Below are 25000 nucleotides of genomic sequence, written 5' to 3'. Positions count from 1 at the left end.
TGACAGCGAAAACCAAAAACCTAGTTACACAAACCCTGACAGCAAAAACCCAAAACCTAGTTACACAAACCCTGACAGCGAAAACCCAAAACCTAGTTACACAAACCCTGACAGAGAAAACCCAAAACCTAGTTACACAAACCCTGACAGCGAAAACCCAAAACCTAGTTACACAAACCCTGACAGAGAAAACTCAAAACCTAGTTACACAAACCCTGACAGAGAAAACCCAAAACCTAGTTCCACAAACCCTGACAGAGAAAACCCAAAACCTGGTTCCACAAACCCTGACAGAGAAAACCCAAAACCTAGTTCCACAAACCCTGACAGAGAAAACCCAAAACCTAGTTCCACAAACCCTGACAGAGAAAACCCAAAACCTAGTTCCACAAACCCTGACAGCGAAAATCCAAAACCTAGTTCCACAAACCCTGACAGAGAAAACTCAAAACCTAGTTCCACAAACCCTGACAGAGAAAACCCAAAACCTAGTTCCACAAACCCTGACAGAGAAAACCCAAAACCTAGTTCCACAAACCCTGACAGAGAAAACCCAAAACCTAGTTCCACAAACCCTGACAGCGAAAATCCAAAACCTAGTTCCACAAACCCTGACAGAGAAAACTCAAAACCTAGTTCCACAAACCCTGACAGAGAAAACCCAAAACCTAGTTACACAAACCCTGACAGCGAAAACCCAAAACCTAGTTACACAAACCCTGACAGCGAAAACCGACGATTGGTGTGGCAGCTAATAGACCGCCGAGCGCCACCCGAACAGGAAGGGGAGCCACCTTTAGTGGCAGCTAATAGACCGGCAAGGGCCACCCGAACAGGAAGTGGAGCCACCTTCAGTGGAAGCTAATAGACCGGCGAGGGCCACCCGAACAGGAAGTGGAGCCACCTTCAGTGGAAGCTAATAGACCGATGAGGGCCACCCGAACAGGAAGTGGAGCCACCTTCAGTGGCAGCTAATAGACCGGCGACGACGACAGCCGAGCACCACCCGAGCAGGAAGTGGAGCCACCTTCAGTGGCAGCTAATAGACCGGCGAGGGCCACCCGAACAGGAAGTGGAGCCACCTTCAGTGGCAGCTAAAGACCAATGGATAAATAACATCCGACGCCACCCGAGCAGGAAGTGGAGCCACCTTCAGTGGCAGCTAATAGACCGGCGAGGGCCACCCGAACAGGAAGGTGAGCCACGTTCGGTGGTATTCTTGACACTCCCTAACCAACCAGTGTGTCTGTGTGTGTGTGGAGTAGATTTAATAGGATAAGCGGCCCTTGTCAGAAGGATAGATGGCAGAAAACCAATGGATAAATAACATCTGACCTCATTACAGGTTGGAGGAACACCACGCGCACGCACGCACGCACGCACGCACGCACGCACGCACGCACGCACACACACACACACACACACACACACACACACACACACACACACACACACACACACACACACACACACACACACACACACACACACACAGTAGCGCTAGGAATGCTGAGATATACTCCAGGGCTAACGTATTAGCTGCCATTAAGAATTGCACCATTCAGGAAGCCAGCCTGGTTTGTGTTGCTGCTGGAACCCTCCTGCTTTTCCCATTCCGGGAGATTTACAGTCGCTCCGCTTGGGAAGCAGGTCACTGATGTTCGCTGGAAGACGTCATTTCAATGAAGGAGGAGAGGGAGGGAGGGAGGGAGAGAAGGGAGTGAGGGATGGAGGAGAGAGAAAAGCAGCAGGGACTTGGTTTAATTGGGACTTTAGCCATCGGTAATGATGTCCATATTTCATGTGTTGTCATTCAGTCCCAGTGGCATAGCATGCTGGGACGCTGTGGGGGATTGGGGGGAGGAGGGGGATTCTAGTGTGAAATCCACCTATTCACACGCCTTTCTACTGTACCTCTCTGTTCTTCCCCCTTTATTTTCCTGTTCATCTCTCTTCCTTATTCTTTGTTCTGTGTTTTGTCCTTAAGTACTGTGATGTTTATGGGTTTCATTGGTAATAAATCATGTTATTCAGGGCCCACACACACTCTCACACACAGTGATGTAAAGTTCTTAAGTAAAAATATCTGAAAGTACTACTTAAGTATTTTTTTGGGTATCTGTACTTTACTATTTATATTTTTGAAAACGTAATACTTTTAATTCACTACATTCCTAAAGAAAAGTATGTACTTGTAACGTGTACACTGGGAGTCGGGAAGCAAGTACAGGGAGTGAATGAGTAGCTTACAGGCAAACACAGAGTCAGTAACGCCTGGGGAACCAACCAAAGGGAGGGACAGATATAGGGGAGGTCATCAGGAAGGTGATGGAGTCCAGGTGAGTCATATGAGACGCAGGTGCGCGTAACAATGAATAAACTAGCGACGTTAGAGAGGTTGAGTAGACGTGACAGTACTTTTTACTCCATACAATTTCCCTGACACCCAAAGGTACTTGTTACATTTTGAATGATTAACAGGACAGGAAAATGGCCCAATTCACTCACTTATCAAGAGAACATCCCTGGTCATCCCCACTGCCTCTGATCTGGAAGACTCACTAAACACACATGTTTCATTTATATGATGTCTGACGGTTGGAGCCCCCCTGCTTATCCCTCATTTAAAAAAATAACAAAATGGTACCGTCTGGTGTTCTTAATATAAGGAATGTTTTATTATTTGTACTTTTACATACTTTTGATACTTAAGTATATTTAAAACCAAATACATTATTACAATTACCTTTTCCACCCCTGCTCACACACACAAACGCACACGCACACACACACACACACACACGCACACGCACACACACACACACACACACACACACACACAGTGTACACACACGCACACACACACACACACACACACACACACACACACACACACACACACACACACACACACACACACACACACACACACACACACACACACACACACACACACACAGTGTACACAAACACACCTAGTGTAGCATGCCTTATCTCAGACAGGGGCAGAAGGGTAGCCAAAAGGCAGTCTTTCATTCACACTCTCCCTCCTCATTCCCTCTCTCTTTCCCTCATTCCCTCTCTCTTTCTCTCTCTTTCCCTCATTCCCTCTCTCTCCCTCTCTCTTAGCCTCATTCCCTCTCTCTCTCTCTCTCCCTCTCACTCGCTCTCACTCTCTCACTCTCTTTCTATCCCTCTCTCTCTTTCCTCATTCCCTCTCTCTCCATCTCTCTTACCCTCATTCCCTATATCTCCCTCTCTCTTACCCTCATTCCCTCTCTCTTTACCTCATTCCCTCTCTCTTTCTCTCTCTTTCCCTCATTCCCGTGTGGACATGCACTGTTTAATCACTCTGGGTCCCTGAGGAGGGATTGAGAGAGAGAGAGTGTAAGAGAGAGAGAGTGAGAGAAAGAGAGAGAGTGAGAGCAAGAGAGAGAGTGAGAGAGAGAGAGAGAGAGCGAGAGGGAGAGAGAGAGATATAAAGGGATAGAGAGAGGGAGAGTGAGAGGGATAGAAATAGAGAGTGAAAGAAAGAGAGAGTGAGAGAGAGAGAGAGATAAAGGGATAGAGAGAGGGATAGAAAGATGGATAGAAAGAGAGATTGAGAGAGATGGAGAGAGAGAGAGAGAGGGATAGACAGAGAGTGAGATAAAGAGAGAGAGGGATAGACAGAGTGTGTGAGAGAAAGAGAGAAAGAGAGAGAGAGAGATTGGTAAATCACTTAGGGAAAGAGGGATAGAGCTGCTGTGTTAACACTGGGGCGGCAGGGTAGCCTAGTGGTTAGAGCGTTGGACTAGTAAAGGTTGCAAGTTCAAATCCCCGAGATGACAAGGTACAAATCTGTCGTTCTGCCCCTGAACTGGCAGTTAACCCACTGTTCCTAGGCCGTTATTGAAAATAATAATTTGATCTTAACTGACTTGCCTAGTAAAGTAAAATTTTTAAAAAATTTAAAAAATGAAAATGACCTTCTCCCATTACCTAAATGTTACCCTAGTACCTGGTTTCACACTCAGCTACTAACCCTATTCATCACAGGAAGAGTCTGGCCCAATGAGACACTTGATCTGTCAGAAAGGAGGGAACCACAAACCAAGAAGTAACACAATATAGAACAGCATTGACCATGGACTACAGCCTAAGTAGAGGAAGTACCCTGTTGTGCTGTGACTGATACAGTGATTATCTCACTCTCACACACCCTCTCACATTCTCTCTCTCTCACACCCTCTCACACTCTCTCACACTCTCTCACACTCTCTCACACTCTCTCACACTCTCTCTCTATATAGATTATATATATATATATATATGCTCTGAGAGAAGAGTAACAGTTTCTTATAATGCAGAGAGAGGTGGGGGTTGTTGGTTCTCCATCACTGTGATAACGGATGATGGATCACCTGTTTTCTACCTCACAGTGGTACAGCACTTACAGTGAGCAGCCGTATCTCCTGCTCTCAGAGATCCGCTGTTGCTTACATTCAGTCCATAAAACATGGGAAAGGGAAGAAAGGGAAGAAAGATGATACTTGAGACCCAAGGACAACTGCTGTTATACTTCAGCACAGGCAGGAGAGAGAGAGTGTTTTCACCTGCAGTAAGAGCAGGGCCACAGACTCCGACACACCATGGCCTTTTATGAGACAAGTAGGCTACTTCTCGCTCGCCACACTCACTCACACACTCACTCACACACTCACTCACTCACTCACACACTCACTCACACACTCACTCACACACTCACTCACTCACACACTCACTCACACACTCACTCACACACTCACTCACACACTCACAGTTGACTCTGAGGCAGGTGAGGAAAGGATAGACTCGTCACTAGGCCTACCTGTCTCTGGTCATGTGGTGTTTGAACAACCAGAGAGCCAGTTCAATGTAGTATTACTCCAACCCATTTCCATTCATACATATTCATTTCCACACATATCTATGAACATGCTCATAGATATTCATAATATAGCACATCCCAATATTGGCTAATGCAAGGTTAACATGTAGCTAGTTCTATAGCTACTGTATGCCCATGCAAATTCACACATACTTTTTTTATTCAGCACAGTGCTACTGGTATTCCCCTAAAGCTAGGCTGGGAGATGGCTGGATGATACCTCACCGTCTCTCTGCAGAGGCAAGGGTTTCTGAGAGAGACAGAGAGAGAGGAGAGGAGAGGAGAGAGAGAGTGAGTGTGAGAAAGCATGAGAGAGAGAGAGAGAGAGAGAGAGAGAGAGAGAGAGAGAGAGAGAGAGAGAGAGAGAGAGAGAGAGAGAGAGAGAGTGAGTGTGTGAGAGAGAGAGAGAGAGAGAGAGAGACAGAGTGAGTGTGTGAGAGAGAGAGAGAGAGAGAGAGAGAGAGAGAGAGAGAGAGAGAGAGAGAGACAGAGAGAGAGGAGAGGAGAGGAGAGAGAGAGTGAGTGAGTGAGTGAGTGAGTGTGAGAAAGCATGAGAGAGAGAGAGTGTGTGTGTGAGAGAGAGAGAGAGAGCAAGAGTGTGAGTGTTAGAGAGAGCGAGAGTGTAAGAGAGAGAGCGAGAGAGAGCGAGTGTGAGTGAGAGAGAACAAAAGAGAGAGAGATCGAGAGTGTGAGAGATAGTAAGAGAAAGAGAGAGAGAGAGAGAGAGTGAGAGAGAGAGAGAGAGAGAGAGTGAGAGAGCAAGAGAAAGAAAAGAGAGCGAGAGAGAAAAGGAGAGAGAGGGAGAGAGAGAGTGTGAGAGAAAGAGAAAGAGCGAGAGACCTTTCTGCAGCTAAATGAGAACCCTGTGGTCCTGGTGTGTGTATGCTGACTGGGTCACCACGTGTCCCCAGGAGCTGTGTGTTAGACAAACGTGAGACTGAGAGGGAGGCTCAAACATAGACCAGACCACCCGAGTCCATGGTCTCTGCTGCCAGGTCCCTCCCACCTGCTCCTACCTCAGATCCTGCTCTTACCTCAGATCCTGCTTCTACCTCAGATCCTGCTCCGACCTCGGATCCTGCTCCGACCTCGGATCCTGCTCCTACCTCAGATCCGGATCCCTACCTCAGATCCTGCTCCTACCTCAGATCCTGCTCCTACCTCAGATCCTGCTCCTACCTCAGATCCTGCTCCTACCTCAGATCCTGCTCCTACCTCAGATCCTGCTCCTACCTCAGATCCTGCTCCCTACCTCGGATCCCTACCTCAGATCCTGCTCCTACCTCAGATCCTGCTCCTACCTCAGATCCTGCTCCTACCTCAGATCCTGCTCGCTACCTCAGATCCTGCTCCTACCTCAGGTCCTGCTCCTACCTCAGATCCCTACCTCAGATCCTGCTCCTACCTCAGATCCTGCTCCCTACCTCAGATCCCTACCTCAGAACCTGCTTCCTACCTCAGAGCCTGCTTCCTACCTCAGGTCCTGCTCCCTACCTCAGATCCCTACCTCAGAACCTGCTTCCTACCTCAGAGCCTGCTTCCTACCTCAGGTCCTGCTCCCTACCTCAGATCCCTACCTCAGAACCTGCTCCCTACCTCAGATCCCTACCTCAGATCCTTCCCATGCTCCCTACCTCAGGTCCTGCTCGCTACCTCAGGTCCTGCTCCTACCTCAGATCCTGCTCCTACCTCAGGTCCTGCTCCCTACCTCAGATCCCTACCTCAGAACCTGCTTCCTACCTCAGAGCCTGCTTCCTACCTCAGAGCCTGCTTCCTACCTCAGAGCCTGCTTCCTACCTCAGAGCCTGCTTCCTACCTCAGAGCCTGCTTCCTACCTCAGAGCCTGCTCCCTACCTCAGAGCCTGCTCCCTACCTCAGAGCCTGCTCCCTACCTCAGATCCCTACCTCAGATCCTTCCCCTGCTCCCTACCTCAGATCCTGATCCCTGCCTCAGATCCTGATCCCTACCTCAGATCCTGCTCCCTACCTCAGATCTTTCCCATGCTCCCTACCTCAGATCCTGCTCCCTACCTCAGATCTTTCCCATGCTCCCTACCTCAGATCCTGCTCCCTACCTCAGATCCTGCTCCCTACCTCAGATCCTGCTCCCTACCTCAGGTCCTGCCCCCTGCCTCAGAACCTGCTTTCTACCTCAGAACCTGTGTCCTACCTCAGACCCTGCTCCCTACCTCAGACCCTGCTCCCTACCTCAGACCCTGCTCCCTACCTCAGACCCTGCTCCCTACCTCAGAACCTGCTTCCTACCTCAAAACATGTCCCCTACCTCTGATTTCCCCCCCCCAATGTCTGTTTGTTCTACTCTGAATAGAGTAGCTGTCTCTAACTCTTAATGATCGGCTATGAAAAGCCAACTGACATTTACTCCTGAGGTGCTGACCTGTTGCACCCTCGACAACCACTGTGATTATTATTATCTGACCCTGCTGGTCATCTATGAACATTTTAACATCTTGGCCATGTTCTGTTATAATCTCCACCCTGCATAACCAGAAGAGGACTGGCCACCCCTCAGAGCCTGGTTTCTCTATAGGTTTCTTCCTAGGTTCTGGCCTTCTTAGGGAGTTTTTCCTAGCCACTGTGCTACATCTTCATTGCTTGCTGTTTGGGGTTTTAGGCTGGGTTTCTGTACAGCACTTTGTGACATCAGCTGAAAAGGGCTTTATAAATACATTTGATTGATAGTCTGAAGGCTCCCGGGCCGTTAGAGGTTGTGGGGTTTGTCTTTCTATGGAACGCCGCTTAACAGTGTCGCTCTGGGCCATCCCAGGAGCCCCCAGTATAGAAACTGGGAGGGAGGGGTGTCAGGGAATGTGAGAAGGCTGGATGGGATGGAGGTTAGAGGAAGAGGTGGGAAAGGGGAAGGGAGGGGCAGTGGCTGAGGTCTGACAAACCGTTTAGGGTGAGAGAAAAGAAAGGGGGCTCCTTTTTCACAAGGCCGTTACGTGAGGGATCTTTTATTTATGAAGTGGCCAGACGAGCCGACATTTTCTCTGGGCCAAGGAAAACTCATCGCCCCGACCTTCCCCCAGGGGCGTGCAGGAACAAGATGTTAGGAGACAAAACAAAAATAATGAAACAGTCGTGTCTGTGTGTGTGTGTGTGTGTGTGTGTGTGTGTGTGTGTGTGTGTGTGTGTGTGTGTGTGTGTGTGTGTGTGTGTGTGTGTGTGTGTGTGTGTGTGTGTGAGAGAGATCAAACCAATTATACCCAACCAAATCATGAGAAACCTCCAAGAGAATGACTTGACACATTGGAAATAATTGACCAAAAAACTGAGCAAACTGGAATGCTATTTGGCCCTAAACAGAGGGTACACAATGGCAGAATACCTGACCACTGTGACTGACCCACAATTAAGGAAAGCTTTGACTATGTACAGTCTCAGTGACCAGGGCCTTGCTATTGAGAAAGGCCGTCATAGGCAGCCCCAACTCTCAAGAGAAAACAGGCTATGTGCTCACTGCCCACAAAATGAGATGGAAACTGAGCTGGACTTCCTAACCTCCTGCCCAATGTATGACCATATTAGAGATACATATTTCCCTCAGATTACACAGATCCACAAAGAATTCGAAAACAAACCCAATTTTTATACACTCCCATATCTACTGGGTGAAATACCACAGTGTGCCATCACAGCAGCAAGATGTGTGACCTGTTGCTACAAGAAAAAGGCAACCAGTGAACAACAAACACCATTATAAATACAACCCATATTTATGGTTATTTATTTTCCTTTTGTTCGTTAACTATGTGCACATCGTTACAACACTGAAACACATAACGTGACGTGAAATGTCTTTATTCTTTTGGAACTGTTTTGAGTGTAATGTTTACTGTTCATTTTTTACTGTTTACTTCGCTTTTATTGATTATCTATTCCACTGAATTTAGCAATGTAAACATATGTATCCCATGCCAATAAAGCACTTTGAATTGAATTGAATTGAGAGCGAGAGCGAGAGATAGACAAAGAGAATAAGCCCCTTAAATTGAAATTGAATTAAGATTGAGAGAGACAGAGCCAGAGAAAGAAATGCAGACCAGACAGACAAAGAAAGATGGCGAAGACAGACTGTGTAAACAGCAAGCTGTACTGAGTGGACTGTGATACCCGTATCTGCAGTAGTTCTGGCTTTACGGCCCCATGCATTCAGTCCACTGTAATTCATGTAATACCAATAGACAGCCTTGAATTTAGGAAAGCGGGATAATTAAAATAATTTTCTTACAGACAGACCAGGCTATCTACTAGACACGACTACCGACACACAGGCCAGGCTATCTACTAGACACGACTACCGACACACAGACCAGGCTATCTACTAGACACGACTACCGACACACAGGCCAGGCTATCTACTAGACACGACTACCGACACACAGGCCAGACTATCTACTAGACATGACTACCGACACACAGACCAGGCTATCTACTAGACACGACTACCGACACACAGACCAGGCTATCTACTAGACACGACTACCGACACACAGGCCAGGCTATCTACTAGACACGACTACCGACACACAGGCCAGGCTATCTACTAGACACGACTACCGACACACAGGCCAGGCTATCTACTAGACACGACTACCGACACACAGGCCAGGCTATCTACTAGACACGACTACCGACACACAGGCCAGGCTATCTACTAGACACGACTACCGACACACAGGCCAGGCTATCTACTAGACACGACTACCGACACACAGGCCAGGCTATCTACTAGACACGACTACCGACACACAGGCCAGGCTATCTACTAGACACGACTACCGACACACAGGCCAGGCTATCTACTAGACACGACTACCGACACACAGGCCAGGCTATCTACTAGACACGACTACCGACACACAGGCCAGGCTATCTACTAGACACGACTACCGACACACAGGCCAGGCTATCTACTAGACACGACTACCGACACACAGGCCAGGCTATCTACTAGACACGACTACCGACACACAGGCCAGGCTATCTACTAGACACGACTACCGACACACAGGCCAGGCTATCTACTAGACACGACTACCGACACACAGGCCAGGCTATCTACTAGACACGACTACCGACACACAGGCCAGGCTATCTACTAGACACGACTACCGACACACAGGCCAGGCTATCTACTAGACACGACTACCGACACACAGGCCAGGCTATCTACTAGACACGACTACCGACACACAGGCCAGGCTATCTACTAGACACGACTACCGACACACAGGCCAGGCTATCTACTAGACACGACTACCGACACACAGGCCAGGCTATCTACTAGACACGACTACCGACACACAGGCCAGGCTATCTACTAGACACGACTACCGACACACAGGCCAGGCTATCTACTAGACACGACTACCGACACACAGGCCAGGTTATCTACTAGACACGACTACCGACACACAGACCAGGCTATCTACTAGACACGACTAACAAAACACAGACCAGGCTATCTACTAGACATGACTAACAAAACACAGGCCAGGTTATCTACTAGACATGACTAACAAAACACAGGCCAGGTTATCTACTAGACATGACTAACGACACACAGGCCAGACTATCTACTAGACATGACTACCGACACACAGACCAGGCTATCTACTAGACATGACTAACGACACACAGGCCAGACTATCTACTAGACATGACTAACGACAGACAGGCCAGACTATCTACTAGACATGGCTAACGACACACAGGCCAGACTATCTACTAGACATGACTAACGACACACAGGCCAGACTATCTACTAGACATGACTAACGACAGACAGGCCAGACTATCTACTAGACATGACTAACGACACACAGACCAGGCTTTCTACTAGACATGACTAACGACACACAGGCCAGGTTATCCTTGGAAAGATAAACTCAAAAATGCGACCTGATTATTAATGCATCCTCAACATTGACCTTTAAAAAGTTGAACAAAGCAAACGTTATCATGAAACTTGGCAAACCTCATAATGCACCCTGTGTTTTGTTTTCTCTTCTCCGAACCACTGTTTGTAAAGGCTGCGACATTGAGCCATCCACTCAGTACTGAATCAGAGGGAGTGTGTGTGTGTGTGTGTGTGTGTGTGTGTGTGTGTGTGTGTGTGTGTGTGTGTGTGTGTGTGTGTGTGTGTGTGTGTGTGTGTGTGTGTGTGTGTGTGTGTGTGTGTGTGTGCGTAGGAGTGTGTGTACAAGACTACAATTGTGTATGTGTGTGTGTGTGTGTGTTGTTGAAATGTAAGGCACATCCAGAAAAGGGGGAAAACACTGCAATAGAAACCAATCCAATCTCCGGCTGCCACCACCAACCCTCTACACACACACGAACACACACACCCACACACACAAACACGTCAGTGCATGCATACACACGAACACGAACACCTACACACAAAAACACATCAGTGCATGCACACACACGCACAAACTCCCAAACACAGCAGGTCAAGAGGACAGCTTCCACCTAATTAACAATACATCTTTACTGCTGACATTCCAAAATGGCAGCCAGGTTATTAAATCATGACAGACACCCATCACCGTCAGAGCCTTCTGACACACATGTATGTGTGTAGAGTACGTGTGTGTGAGAGATGATAAATTGGTGTGTGTTGTATGCGTGTGTAGCGAAGGTGAAGTGATACAATGCACTGAGTGTACAAAACATTAAGAACACGCTCCTACAATTCAGTTGCCCCCCTTTGCCCTCAGAACAGCCTCATTTTGTTAGGGCAAGGAATAGGGTTTGGAGATATCCAGATATCCATATAGTCATACTGTCCTTCTTTCACCCCAGGACATACGGCATTACCGATTTAGTACCAAAGGGTGCACCAAAATAACCTGCAAAAAAAGCCCATTGGGCGTCTATTACTAGAATGCTAACAAAATAAGCACAAGTAAAGCGAATTTCTATGGAGGCTAATGCTAACAAATGCAAACAAAAATAAACTAATTGTAAATATAAAATACAAAAATACAAAAATAAACTAACCACCTAAAAAATAAGCAATAATAATAAAAATTGCAAAGACAGACAATAAAGGTCATGAAGTTATTCATATACAGTTCCAGTCAAAAGTTTGGAAACACCTACTCATTGAAGGGATTTTCTTTATTTTTTTTTTTGAATTTTCTACATTGTAGAATAATAGTGAAGACATCAAAACTATGAAATTGTCCCACCATGATATGTTTCATCTGTCCTTGTGCTTGTCTCCACCCCCCTCCAGGTGTTGCCCATCTTCCCTATTACCATCAGTGTATTTATACCTGTGTTCTCTGTTTGTCTGTTGCCAGTTCGTCTTGTCTTGCCAAGTCAACCAGCGTATTCTAGTCCTCCTTTTTTTCAGACCTTTTTGCCTTCCCTGACACTGAGCCCGCCTGCCTGACCATTCTGCCTGCCCATGACACTGAGCCCGCCTGCCTGACCATTCTGCCTGCCCATGACACTGAGCCCGCCTGCCTGACCATTCTGCCTGCCCATGACACTGAGCCCGCCTGCCTGACCATTCTGCCTGCCCATGACACTGAGCCCGCCTGCCTGACCATTCTGCCTGCCCATGACACTGAGCCCGCCTGCCTAACCATTCTGCCTGCCACTGACCTTGAGCCTGCCTGCTGCCCTGTACCATAACTCTGAACTGGTAATGAACTCTTGCCTGTCTTCAACCTGCCTCTTGCCTGCCCCTCGCTGTTCAATAAATATCAGAGACTCAAACCATCTGCCTCCTGTGTCTGCATCTGGGTCTCACCTTGTGTCGTTATAGAAATAATACATACGGAATCATGTAGTAACCAGAAAACTGTAAAACAAATCAAAATATATTTTTGATTTTAGATTCTTCAAAGTAGCCACCCTTTGGCTTGATGACAGCTTTACACACTCTTGGCATCCTCTCACCCAGCTTCACGAGAAATGCTTTTCCAACACTCTTGGCATCCTCTCACCCAGCTTCATGAGGAATGCTTTTCCAACACTCTTGGCATCCTCTCACCCAGCTTCATGAGGAATGCTTTTCCAACACTCTTGGCATTCTCTCAACCAGCTACATGAGGAATGCTTTTCCAACACTCTTGAAGGAGTTCCCACATATGTGACCCGATTCATGAAATTAGGCATATGTCTCAAGTCACAACTTCACAGGAGAGCCATTTGAATGTAAAATGTAGTTTTTAGCCAGATGAGTTTTTGGCCAGAAATGCCTTCTCGAACATGTGAACTTTCATGTGCCTTAATAACAAACATCTATGCCATCTGTAAATACAAATAGAAGAAAATGGCAAACTTCCCACTAGCCATGATTAGCAGAGATAATGAGAGGGCTGGACATGCCGAGAGAGGAGTTCGGATTGGTCTGATATATTCAAGCCTACTGTCTATTTGAGCTGGTCAGTCTGTGTTGGTAATCCTGTCGAACACGGCTTTAAAAAAAAAATATTGTGTAGTGGAGCTGCATAAGTGTTGCTCTCCACTTCTGGAGGATCAAGCTTTGAAATCAGTGGAATTTGATTATGATAGTTTAAGAGATGGAGAATACACCTGTCTCCGGATTACATCTTCAGACTAAGTGTCACGTCTGCCCCCCCCCCTGGCGTTTGAGGGCACCAGGCTGCCCTGCTTCACACACTCCTTCCATCTATTAAGCACACCTGCCTTCCCTCGTCACACGCATCAGTGATATTGGATTCACCTGGACTCACTCATCACCTGTTTATTATCTTCCCTATATCTGTCAGTTCCTCATCACCTGTTATTACCTCCTCTATATCTGTCAGTTCCCCATCGCCTGTTATTACCTCCTCTATATCTGTCAGTTCCTCATCACCTGTTATTACCTCCCCTATATCTGTCAGTTCCTCATCACCTGTTATTACCTCCCCTATATCTGTCAGTTCCTCATCACCTGTTATTACCTCCCCTATATCTGTCAGTTCCTCATCGCCTGTTATTACCTCCCCTATATCTGTCAGTTCCCCATCACCTGTTATTACCTCCCCTATATCTGTCAGTTCCTCATCGCCTGTTATTACCTCCCCTATATCTGTCAGTTCCTCATCACCTGTTATTACTTCCCCTATAACTGTCAGTTCCTCATCACCTGTTATTACCTCCCCTATATCTGTCAGTTCCTCATCACCTGTTATTACCTCCCCTATATCTGTCAGTTCCTCATCACCTGATATTACCTCCCCTATATCTGTCAGTTCCTCATCACCTGTTATTACCTCCCCTATATCTGTCAGTTCCTTATCACCTGTTATTACCTCCTCTATATCTGTCAGTTCCTCATCACCTGTTATTACCTCCCCTATATCTGTCAGTTCCTTATCACCTGTTATTACCTCCCCTATATCTGTCAGTTCTTCATCACCTGTTATTACCTCCCCTATATCTTTCAGTTCCTCATCACCTGTTATTACCTCCCCTATATCTGTCAGTTCCTCATCACCTGTTATTACCTCCCCTATATCTGTCAGTTCCTCATCACCTGTTATTACCTCCCCTATATCTGTCAGTTCCTTATCACCTGTTATTACCTCCTCTATATCTGTCAGTTCCTCATCACCTGTTATTACCTCCCCTATATCTGTCAGTTCCTTATCACCTGTTATTACCTCCCCTATATCTGTCAGTTCTTCATCACCTGTTATTACCTCCCCTATATCTGTCAGTTCCTCATCACCTGTTATTACCTCCCCTATATCTGTCAGTTCCTCATCACCTGTTATTACCTCCTCTATATCTGTCATTTCCCCATCACCTGTTATTACCTCCTCTATATCTGTCAGTTCCTCATCACCTGTTATTACCTCCCCTATATCTGTCAGTTCCTTATCACCTGTTATTACCTCCCCTATATCTGTCAGTTCCCCATCACCTGTTATTACCTCCCCTATATCTGTCAGTTCCCCATCACCTGTTATTACCTCCCCTATATCTGTCAGTTCCTCATCACCTGTTATTACCTCCCCTATATCTGTCAGTTCCTCATCACCTGTTATTACCTCCCCTATATCTGTCAGTTCCTCATCACCTGTTATTACCTCCCCTATATCTGTCAGTTCCTTATCACCTGTTATTACCTCCCCTATATCTGTCAGTTCCCCATCACCTGTTATTACCTCCCCTATATCTGTCAGTTCCCCATCGCCTGTTATTACCTCCCCTATATCTGTCAGTTCCCCATCACCTGTTATTACCTCCCCTATATCTGTCAGTTCCTCATCACCTGTTATTACCTCCCCTATATCTGTCAGTTCCTCATCACATGTTATTACCTCCCCTATATCTGTCAGTTCTTCATCACCTGTTATTACCTCCCCTATATCTGTCAGTTCCCCATCACCTGTTCTTACCTCCCCTATATCTGTCAGTTCCCCATCACCTGTTATTACCTCCCCTATATCTGTCAGTTCCTCATCACCTGTTATTACCTCCCCTATATCTGTCAGTTCCTCATCACATGTTATTACCTCCCCTATATCTGTCAGCTCCGAGAGTGAAACGAGATGGGTGGGGCTAAAGCTCCGAGAGTGAAACGAGATGGGTAGGGCTAAAGATTCGAGAGCGAAGCGAGATGGGTGGGGCTAAAGCTCCGAGAGTGAAACGAGATGGGTGGGGCTAAAGCTCCGAGAGTGAAACGAGATGGGTGGGGCTAAAGCTTAAAAGGGTGTGAACGAGCTCTTCACTAGATACCAAATATTCAAAGGCCAATTTCTCAAAAGTGAGCTTACAAGTTGAACAACTTTCAAAGCAGAATTACTTTGCCATTGTTCCTCAAATGCATTGTATGATATACCATTTTGTAGCTCTGAGTCTCTACTTTTATCCAATGTAAAAAATACCATTTCACATTTTGCTACATAAGACCGAATCCAGGTGGAGAGTCACATATGCTGAACACTTGTTGTCTGCTCTTTCTTCACTCTGCGGTCCAACTCATCCCAAACCATCTCAATTGGGTTGAGGTCGGGTAATTGTGGAGGCCAGGTCATCTGATGCAGCACTCCATCACTCTCCTTCTTGGTCAAATAGCCCTTACACAGCCTGGAGGTGTGTTTTGGGTCATTGTCCTGTTGAAAAACAAATGATAGTCCCAATAAGAGAAAACCAGATGGGATGGCATATTGCTGCAGAATGCTGTGGTAGCCATGAACAAGACAGTTAACCCACTGTTCCTAGGCCGTCTTTAAAAATAAGAATTTGTTCTTAACTGACTTGCCTAGTTAAATAAAGGTAGTAAAACAAAGTGTGCTTTGAATGCTAAATGAATCACAGGCAGTGTCACCAACAAAGCACCCCACACCATCACACCATCACACCTCCTCCTCCATGCTTCATGGTGAGAACTACACATGCAGAGATCATCCGTTCAGCTACTCTGTGTCTCACAAAGACACGACAGTTGGAACCAAAAATAGATTTCCACCGGATAGATTTCCGTCTAATGTCTGTTGCTTGTGTTTCTTGTCACAGGAAAGTCTCTTCTTCTTATTGGTGTCCTTTAATAGTTGTTTCTTTGCAGCAATTCGATCATGAATGCCTGATTCACGCAGTCTCCTCTGAACAGTTGATGTTGAGATGTGTCTGTTACTTGAACTCGGTGAAGCATTTAGTTGGGCTGCAATCTGAGGTGCAGTTAACTCTAATGAACTCATCCTCTGCAGCAGAGGTAACGGTGGGTCTTCCTTCCTGTGTTGGTCCTCATGAGAGACAATTTCATCATATCGCTTGATGGTTTTTGTAACTGCACTTGAAGAAACTTTCAAAGTTTTTGAAATTTTCCAGATGGACTGACCTTCATGTCTTAAAGTAATAATGGACTGTCGTTTCTCTTTACTTATTTGACCTGTTCTTGACATAATATGGACTTGGTCTTTTACCAAATAGGACTATCTTCTGTATACCACTCCTACCTTGTCACAACACAACTGATTGGCTCAAATGCATTAAGAAGGAAAGAAATTCCACAAATTAACCTTTGACAAGGCACACCTGTTAATTGAAATGCATTCCAGGTGACTACCTTATGAAGCTGGTTGAGAGAATGCCAAGAGTGTGCAATGATGTCATCAAGGCAAGAATCTCAAATATAAAATATATTTTGATTTGTTTAACACTTTTTTGATTACTACATGATTCCATGTGTAATTTCATAGTTTTAATGTCTTCACTATTATTCAACAATGTAGAAAATAGTAAAAATAAAGAAAAACCCTGGAATGAGTAGGTGTGTCCAAAACTTTGACTGGTAATGTGTATGTAGGAGCCACCAAATGTAATTTTTGGTGAGTTTGGACATTTACAAGCTAATATGAGCAAGTGACATTGTGCAAATGAACAAAGTTTTGACACATGCAGAATTGGCTCTCCAGCAGCATGTCTACATGCTGTGTCTGTGTGGAGTCTGTCGCTAGGGCAACGAGCCTGCTCTGCTTGGAGAAGAGTGGGGAGGAGCAGACAGGCTGAGAACAGAGAGGAGAAAAAATGCAAGAAAATCAAGATAGCAGTGGCAGCTGTACAAATAACTCAACTAAAGGGCTTTGCCTTCTCAAACACGTCAGAAAGCTAACACAATATGATACCCAGTCACCTTATTAATTCAGTCACTTACTTAGATAGCAAGTTAAACTAGGTGTCATGAGAACACATAAATATTAAAAGTATTAGAAATATCTTGCTGCGTTTTGTAAACACAGATCTAAAATGCTTCTTATTGTAATTCCTGCATCAGACTACTTTTTGGCTTCAGTTGCACTTCAAAACTCGGATAAGAATTCACAAACAGGCATTCTATTAGCAGATAGAGCTCTGACTGATGTGTAGCTACTTCCTCTGTACTTTTCTCGGTGTAACCAGCCTATTTCCCTCCGGTAAAATCCAAGATTAACTTTAAGCAAAACGATAGCCAGCTACATTCTTTCTGTGATAGGTCAAAACATTAGAAATATGATGACCATGCATCGTTTTTGCTTTTCATTGTAAGCTCATTTATTTGTGTGGCTGCCAGCCAAATAGTGTTGTACTTCTGTTGCCATCTGATGAAAATGAAACTGTTTTCTGCTGAATGTGTTGCATTAATGTATGTTCTGTGAAGGAAAACTATAGTTGCATGCCCCTGATCACCAAACAACACTCTTGACCTTCCACATAAAACGCGCCCCCTGTCAATACACAGCTGGACTCACCTGCTCCCGCTTTCTCCTGTTCTGCTATTTGGTCACCATAGCAGCACACACCCGTAGCACACGCACCAGCAGGTATATTTCACTGGTCACCCCCAAAGCCAATTCCTCCTTTGGCAGCCTTTCCTTGCTGCCAATAAATGGAATGAATTTCAAAAATCACTGAAGCTGGAGACTCATATCTCCCTCACTAACTTTAAGCACCAGCTGTCAGAGCAGCTCAGTGATCACTGCACCTGTACATAGCTCATCTATAAACAGCCCATCCAACTACCTCATCCCCATACTGTTATTTTTTATTTTGCTCCTTTGCACCCCAGTATCTCTACTTACACATCCATCTTCTGCACATCTATCACTCCAGTGTTTAATTGCTAAATTGTAATTATTTCGCCACTATGGCCTTTTTATTGCCTTACCTCCCTTATCCTACCTCATTTGCACATGCTGTATATAGACTTTTTTTCCTATTGTGTTATTGACTGTATGTTTGTTTATTCCATGTGTAACTCTGTGTTGTTGTTTGTGTGGCACTGCTTTGCTTTACCTTGACCAGGTCGCAGTTGTAAATGAGAACTTGTTCTCAACTGGCCTACCTGGTTAAATAAAGGTGAAATAAATATACATTTAAAAAAATCACAAACAGGCTCAACTGTGCAGGGGAACTAAGTAAGCTTCATAATGTCAAATAATGTGACAGGTGAAATAAGAACACATTCTGATTTGTCTCATAGCGCATTGAACAATTGACTGCAGCTATTTACAAAAACAACTGTTACAAATATTCAAATTGATTGAAAAACTTCAAAGAAAAGTTTCAACGTGGCTATTTCCAAATACCCTGGTACACGGTATATATGGTTTACCGCCCAAGCCTAGCATGGACTCTACAAGGTGTCGAAAGCGTTCCACAGGGATGCTGGTCCATGTTGACTCCAATGTGTCAAGTTGGATGGATGTCCTTTGGGTGGTGGGCCATTCTTGATACAAACAGGAAACTGTTGACCATGAAAAACCCTGGCATCTACGACCATACGCCATTCAAAGGCACTTCAATCTGTTGTCTTGCCCATTCACCCTCTGAATGGCACACATACACAATCCATGGTTCAATTGTCTCAAGGCCTAAAAATCCTTCTTTAGCCTGTGTTCTCCTCTTCATCTCCACTGATTGAAGTGGATTTAACAAGCGATATCAATAAAGGATCATATCTTTCTGTCTATGTCATGGAAATAGAAGGTGTTCCTAATGTTTTGTACACTCAGTGTATATCAGCTATCTACACGTATCTACCCAGTCCTGGATGACAACGCATTAATGCTCTCTGATTTTATTAGGTATACTGTGATCTAATAAAACATGACTGCTCCTATTTGATTGGCTGTGTGATATTGGCATCGACACAACACCCAATCATATGTTCTGTTGAAACTGAATGGCCTTAATGAAATGATCAGGAGGAAACAGAAACGAGAGCTGCTGCTACCGTCAATCAAGATCTTACTGTAACCATAGCCTACTAGGCTAGTCAATTTAAATGCCTACCAGTAGTCACGTCAAACCAGTTAGCGTCAAGCAGCCCGATATGGCTTATGTCCTGCTAGCCCCAAGCCTAGAGAGCAGAGAGCACAAAAATCTAATCAAATCACATTTTATTTGTCATATGTGCCAAATTCAACAGGTGGAGACCTTACCGTGAAAACCTTACTTACCAAGCCCTTAACCAACAATACAGCTCAAGAAATAGAGTTAAGAAAATATTTACTAAATAAACTGAAGTAAAACATGTAATAAAAAGTAACACAATAAAATAACAATACCGAGGCCATATACAGGGGAACTGTCTCGGTGTGTTTGGACCATGATAGCAGCAACATAAAGTGAGTTAATGTCGACCAGCCACCAGCCTCTAGAATGACCAGTCTGATACAAAGCAGCTGGCTGCCAATAGCAACTGCATCTCAATGGCGCCCGGGGCAATTCAAATGCTAATGTAGCATACTAACTAAACACACACATACTGATGTTCAGCTGGACAGAGAAGCAGAGATTATTGTGATGAGAATCAACGGATAAGAGAGAGAGAGAGAGAGAGAGAGAGAGAGAGAGAGAGAGAGAGAGAGAGAGAGAGAGAGACAGAGAGAATCTGTTTTTTGTTGATACAGCATAGTATTTATAACCATAAATAATAATAATCTTTCCAAGATTTCCATCTGAATTCACCCACCGACGTTCCTCTGCACTGCCACGCGCAACTTTTTCTCCGCTGGCACAAATTTGATGGACTGCTGTCCGATTCAAACTGTAAGCCGTTAAATTAAAAGTTGATGCACTGCACACGTTTGGTAAAGGACACATCTTGTGTCCTTTACCATTTGCACATTGTAAAAACACTGTATATATATATATATAATACGACATTTGTAATGTCTTTATTGTTTTGAAACTTCTGTATGTGTGATGTCTACTGTTAATTTTTATTGTTTATTTCACTTTATATATTATATACCTTACTTGCTTTGGCAATGTTAACACATGTTTCCCATGCCAATAAAGCCCCTTGAATTGAATTGAATTGAATTGAGAGAGAGAGAGAGAGAGAGCGAGAGAGAGAGAGAGAGAGAGAGAGAGAGAGAGAGAGAGAGAGAGAGAGAGAGAGAGAGACAGAGAGACAGAGAGACAGAGAGACAGAGAGAGAGAGAGAGAGAGAGAGACAGAAGAACAGGAGAGGGAACCCATGGGAGGGCCATAAATACATGTATACATGACTAAGCCTTTCCAGTGTTTCACCTAGGATGATTTTCAGCATTGATGGCATGGTTGGTGGCAGAGGTGTGGACTCGAGTCACAAATATGATGATTTTAGACTCGACTTGACAAACTCAAAATGACTTGACATCTCGACTTTGACTTTAATACCAATGACTCGTGATTTAACTTGGACTTGTGCAAACAAACGTGTGCAGTGCATCAACTTTTAATTTAACGGCTTACAGTTTGAATCGGACAGCAGTCCATCAAATTTGTGCCAGCGGAGAAAAAGTTGCGCGTGGCAGTGCAGAGGAACGTCGGTGGGTGAATTCAGACGGAAATCTTGGGAAGATTATTATTATTTTTGGTTATAAAGACTACGCTGTATCAACAAAAAACAGATTGCAACTTGCAAAATTACAGACAGAGGCACAGCAATTTCCAACTTTGTTAGACATTTGAAGCTGCACAAAGAACGGTATGGCTAATATAGCCGACCGCTATATAAACCAAAAAAAGAAACGTCCCTTTTTCAGGACCCTGTCGTTCAAAGATAATTTGTAAAAATCCAAATAACTTCCCAGATCTTCAAAGTAAAGGGTTTAAACACTGTTTCCCATGCTTGTTCAATGAACCATAAACAATTAATGAACATGCACCTGTGGAACGGTTGTTAAGACACTAACAGCTTACAGGCGGTAGGCAGTTAAGGTCACAGTTAGGAAAATGTAGGACACGAAAGAGGCCTTTCTACTGACTCTGAAAAACACCAAAGAAAGATGCAAGGAGTTTGCTGAAAATAAACTCAGTTGACAGTGAGAGGAAGTTTCCTTTTTTGCTGAGTTTATAACTTTGCGAGTGTAGCGTCTAGGCTAACGTAACGTTTAATCAATGAGCCTCCACACAGTCAGTCAGTGCGGGACCGTGATCATTGCACCCAAGAATGAGCTACAACTGGCTAGGCAGTTGGTAGCCTAAATCCTGCCTGATGTCACTGCTGTTCCTAAAACCATTGACATACATTAGCCTGCTGAACCACTCACAGAGAGGGCGTGTGTGTGTGTGTGTGAGTGAGTTAAGTTTGGAAGATTGTGTACAAGCCAGCCTCGTCAGTCGATCGCTATGGGGGTTGGGGAATGGATGACGGGGGGACGGTGCGGTGCTAATGCCGTCGCTCATTATTTTTTGACAGACTTTTTCCAAATTTGGGTCTTTTGCAAATGCAATGCATCATAAGGCCCTGAGATAAGATAAAAAATGTAACTGTTTATGCAGCACACACACACACACACACACACACACACACATTCTCCATGTTCAGGTTTTATCTCCCATCTTTGGGATCTGTATTTTCTTTGTCAGACATTCAGGCCAGTTTTCAAATTGTCGGCCTACTTGAAGTTCAGTAGCAGATGTTTTGATGTACCTTTTAATAAATGAGTGTAACTTTATGGCAGGATTGTTTTCGGTGTCTAGAGTATATCTGGAGAGAGAGAGAGAGAGAGAGCACTACAATATTTTTCTCATAACCATGTTTTTCCAAAGAAATAATAACGTTTATTTGGAAAGTTAAAAAAATATATGTTTTTAAAAGCATTCATGATTTGCATAAATGTAATATACTAACTTTCACTCTTGTTAAAAATATGAAATGGTATTACATTTGGTGAAGAGCACATTATAACTCGAAACTCAAAGTATAGGACTTGAGACTTGACTTGGGATTTGTCAGTCTTGAGTTGAGACTTGACTCGGACTTGCCTGTCTTGACTTGGGACTTAACTTGGGATTTGAGTGCTAAGACTTGAGACTTACTTGTGACTTGTAAAACAATGACTTGGTTCCACCTATGGTTTGTGGGGGTGGGGGGGTAGAGATGGGAGGGGGCAATGACATGCTAACTGTTCCAATACACTTCCATTTAAAAGCATGTCTCAGCAGAAATACTGTATATATACTGTACTATGAATAAATTAAAGGGTTGCAAGGCAACTTGGAATATTTTGTCGTCTTTATGACTGTCAAAGAAGGTTCCACTCTAGAGTGTGTACAACTCAACAGTATCAGAGACTGTTTCTCTATGAAAGTTTCAAGGGAAACGTATGTACTGTACATTATTAGGGTGTACAGTATTAGGGTGTACAGTATTAGGGTGTACTGTATTAGGGTGTACTTTATTAGGGTGTACAGTATTTTTGTTGTGACATTAACATTAAACTGAAGACTGTTAATTATCTAATTAACTAACTATGTTTAATCGTTACCTGAGTAAATGTATCATGCACCTATTAACTCATTAGGATCTGGGGCACCACGAGAGCAGTTCTTTAAAGAGTTACCATCTCCTGAATGAAACTCTAAAAGGTTTTTACCTATCACGTCTATAATCATAATCTCGTCTCATATCATCATTCTGATCAGTCGTAACCTCCTTGCATCTGCAAAAAACCCAGCCTTACTTTGGACTCAGTACTAATCAAATTGGTTGAATTATTTATTTACTACCTCATTAAATGGGAACATAGGATAAACATACAAACGTTGCACCAGTTACTAACTGGAGACTTAATACGCTGAAAACAGGTCCTAGCGGGATGACAACAACATGGCTGATTGGGATAGGGGGCAGCATTGGGAAGTTTGGATGAAAAGCGTGCCCAGGGTAAATTGCCTGTTACTCAGGCCCAGAAGCTAGGATAAGTGTTTTCTATCCAATTCTACCAATTATAAAGTTTCCAAAACTGGTCAAATAATGTCTGTGAGTATTACAGAACTCATATGTCAGGCAAACACCTGAGCCAGATCCAACCAGGAAGCAGGAAATCTGAGGTTTGTAGTTTTTTTAAGTGATAGCCTATCCAATATCCTGTGTCTGTGAGGTCAGATTGCACTTCCTAAGGCTTCCAGTGGACGTCAATGTATTGTGAAAGGGGATCGAATAAGAGCTGTTTCAACAAGTGGTCAAGCTGAAAGACATTGGTTTAGTCTCGCGCATGGCCGTGAGTGCGACACTCGTTCTCTTTCCTTTCTAATGACAACGGAATTGTCCGGTTGGAATATTATTGAAGATTTATGATAAAAACATGCTAAAGATTGGTTATATACATCGTTTGACATGTTTCTACGAACTTTAATGGAACTTTTTTGACTTTTCGTCTGGACTTTGTGTATTTGGATTACTGGATTAAACGCGCTGTCACGTTCGTTGGAATGAATGTCAGACCAAGGCGCAGCATACATTGAGTTCCACATAATTTTTTAAGGAAGTGAAACTTTAGCAAAGACAAAACAATAAACTAACAAACAACGAACTGTGACTACAACACTAACTCAAAACATGAACAATATCCCATAACCCACAGGTGGAAAAATGCTACTTAAGTATGATCTCCAATTAGAGACAACGATAGCAAGCTACCTCTAATTGGGAATCATACCAAAACCCCAACATAGAAAAAACAACCTAGAACCCGACATAGAAAATATAAACTAGACTAACCCCCCTATCATCCCACATATCCCAGAGAAGGTTAACCTCTCTGGGATATGTGGGACGCTAGCATTCCACCTGGCCAAAAGCCAGGGAATATGCAGAGCGCCAAATTAAAATAAATTACTTTTTACTATAAAAATCTAACTTTCATTAAATCACACATGCAAGATAGCAAATTAAAGCTACACTTGTTGTGAATCCAGCCATCATGTCAGATTTCAAAAAGGCTTTTCGGCGAAAGCAAATTATACTATTATCTGAGGATAGCACCTCCGTAAACAAAGAGAAAAAGCATATTTCAACCCTGCAGGCGCGACACAAAAATATAATTCATGCCTTACCTTTGACGAGCTTCTTTTGTTGGCACTCCAATATGTCCCATAAACATCACAAATGGTCCTTTTGTTCGATTAATTTCGTCGATATATATCCAAAATGTCAATTTAATTGGCGCGTTTGATCCAGAAAAACACCGGTTCCAACTTCAGCAACAAAATATCTCAAAAGTTACCTGTAAACTTTGCCAAAACATTTCAAACTACTTTTGTAATACAACTTTAGGTATTTTTTAACGTAAATAATAGATCAAATTGAAGACGGGATGATCTGTGTTCAATACAAGA

At 44.2% G+C, this 25000-nt stretch overlaps 2 protein-coding genes across 2 annotated transcripts in view; one reads left to right on the top strand and one right to left on the bottom strand.

The window, feature by feature from the left end:
- The window catches only part of LOC135545089 (sericin 1-like), an 18429-nt gene extending 11559 nt beyond the window's left edge, over nucleotides 1-6870 (top strand). Inside the window, exon 6 of the mRNA XM_064972729.1 lies at nucleotides 5949-6870. Coding sequence (XP_064828801.1) covers nucleotides 5949-6870 — 922 coding nt within the window. The remainder of the gene's footprint in view (nucleotides 1-5948) is intronic.
- Nucleotides 1-25000, bottom strand: part of LOC135546636 (protocadherin Fat 3-like) — a 333832-nt gene that overhangs the window by 251352 nt on the left and 57480 nt on the right.

The sequence above is a fragment of the Oncorhynchus masou genome, chromosome 9 (genome assembly GCF_036934945.1).
Source record: "Oncorhynchus masou masou isolate Uvic2021 chromosome 9, UVic_Omas_1.1, whole genome shotgun sequence".
NCBI lineage: Eukaryota > Metazoa > Chordata > Actinopteri > Salmoniformes > Salmonidae > Oncorhynchus > Oncorhynchus masou.
This window is presented reverse-complemented; position numbering and strand designations above follow the sequence as displayed.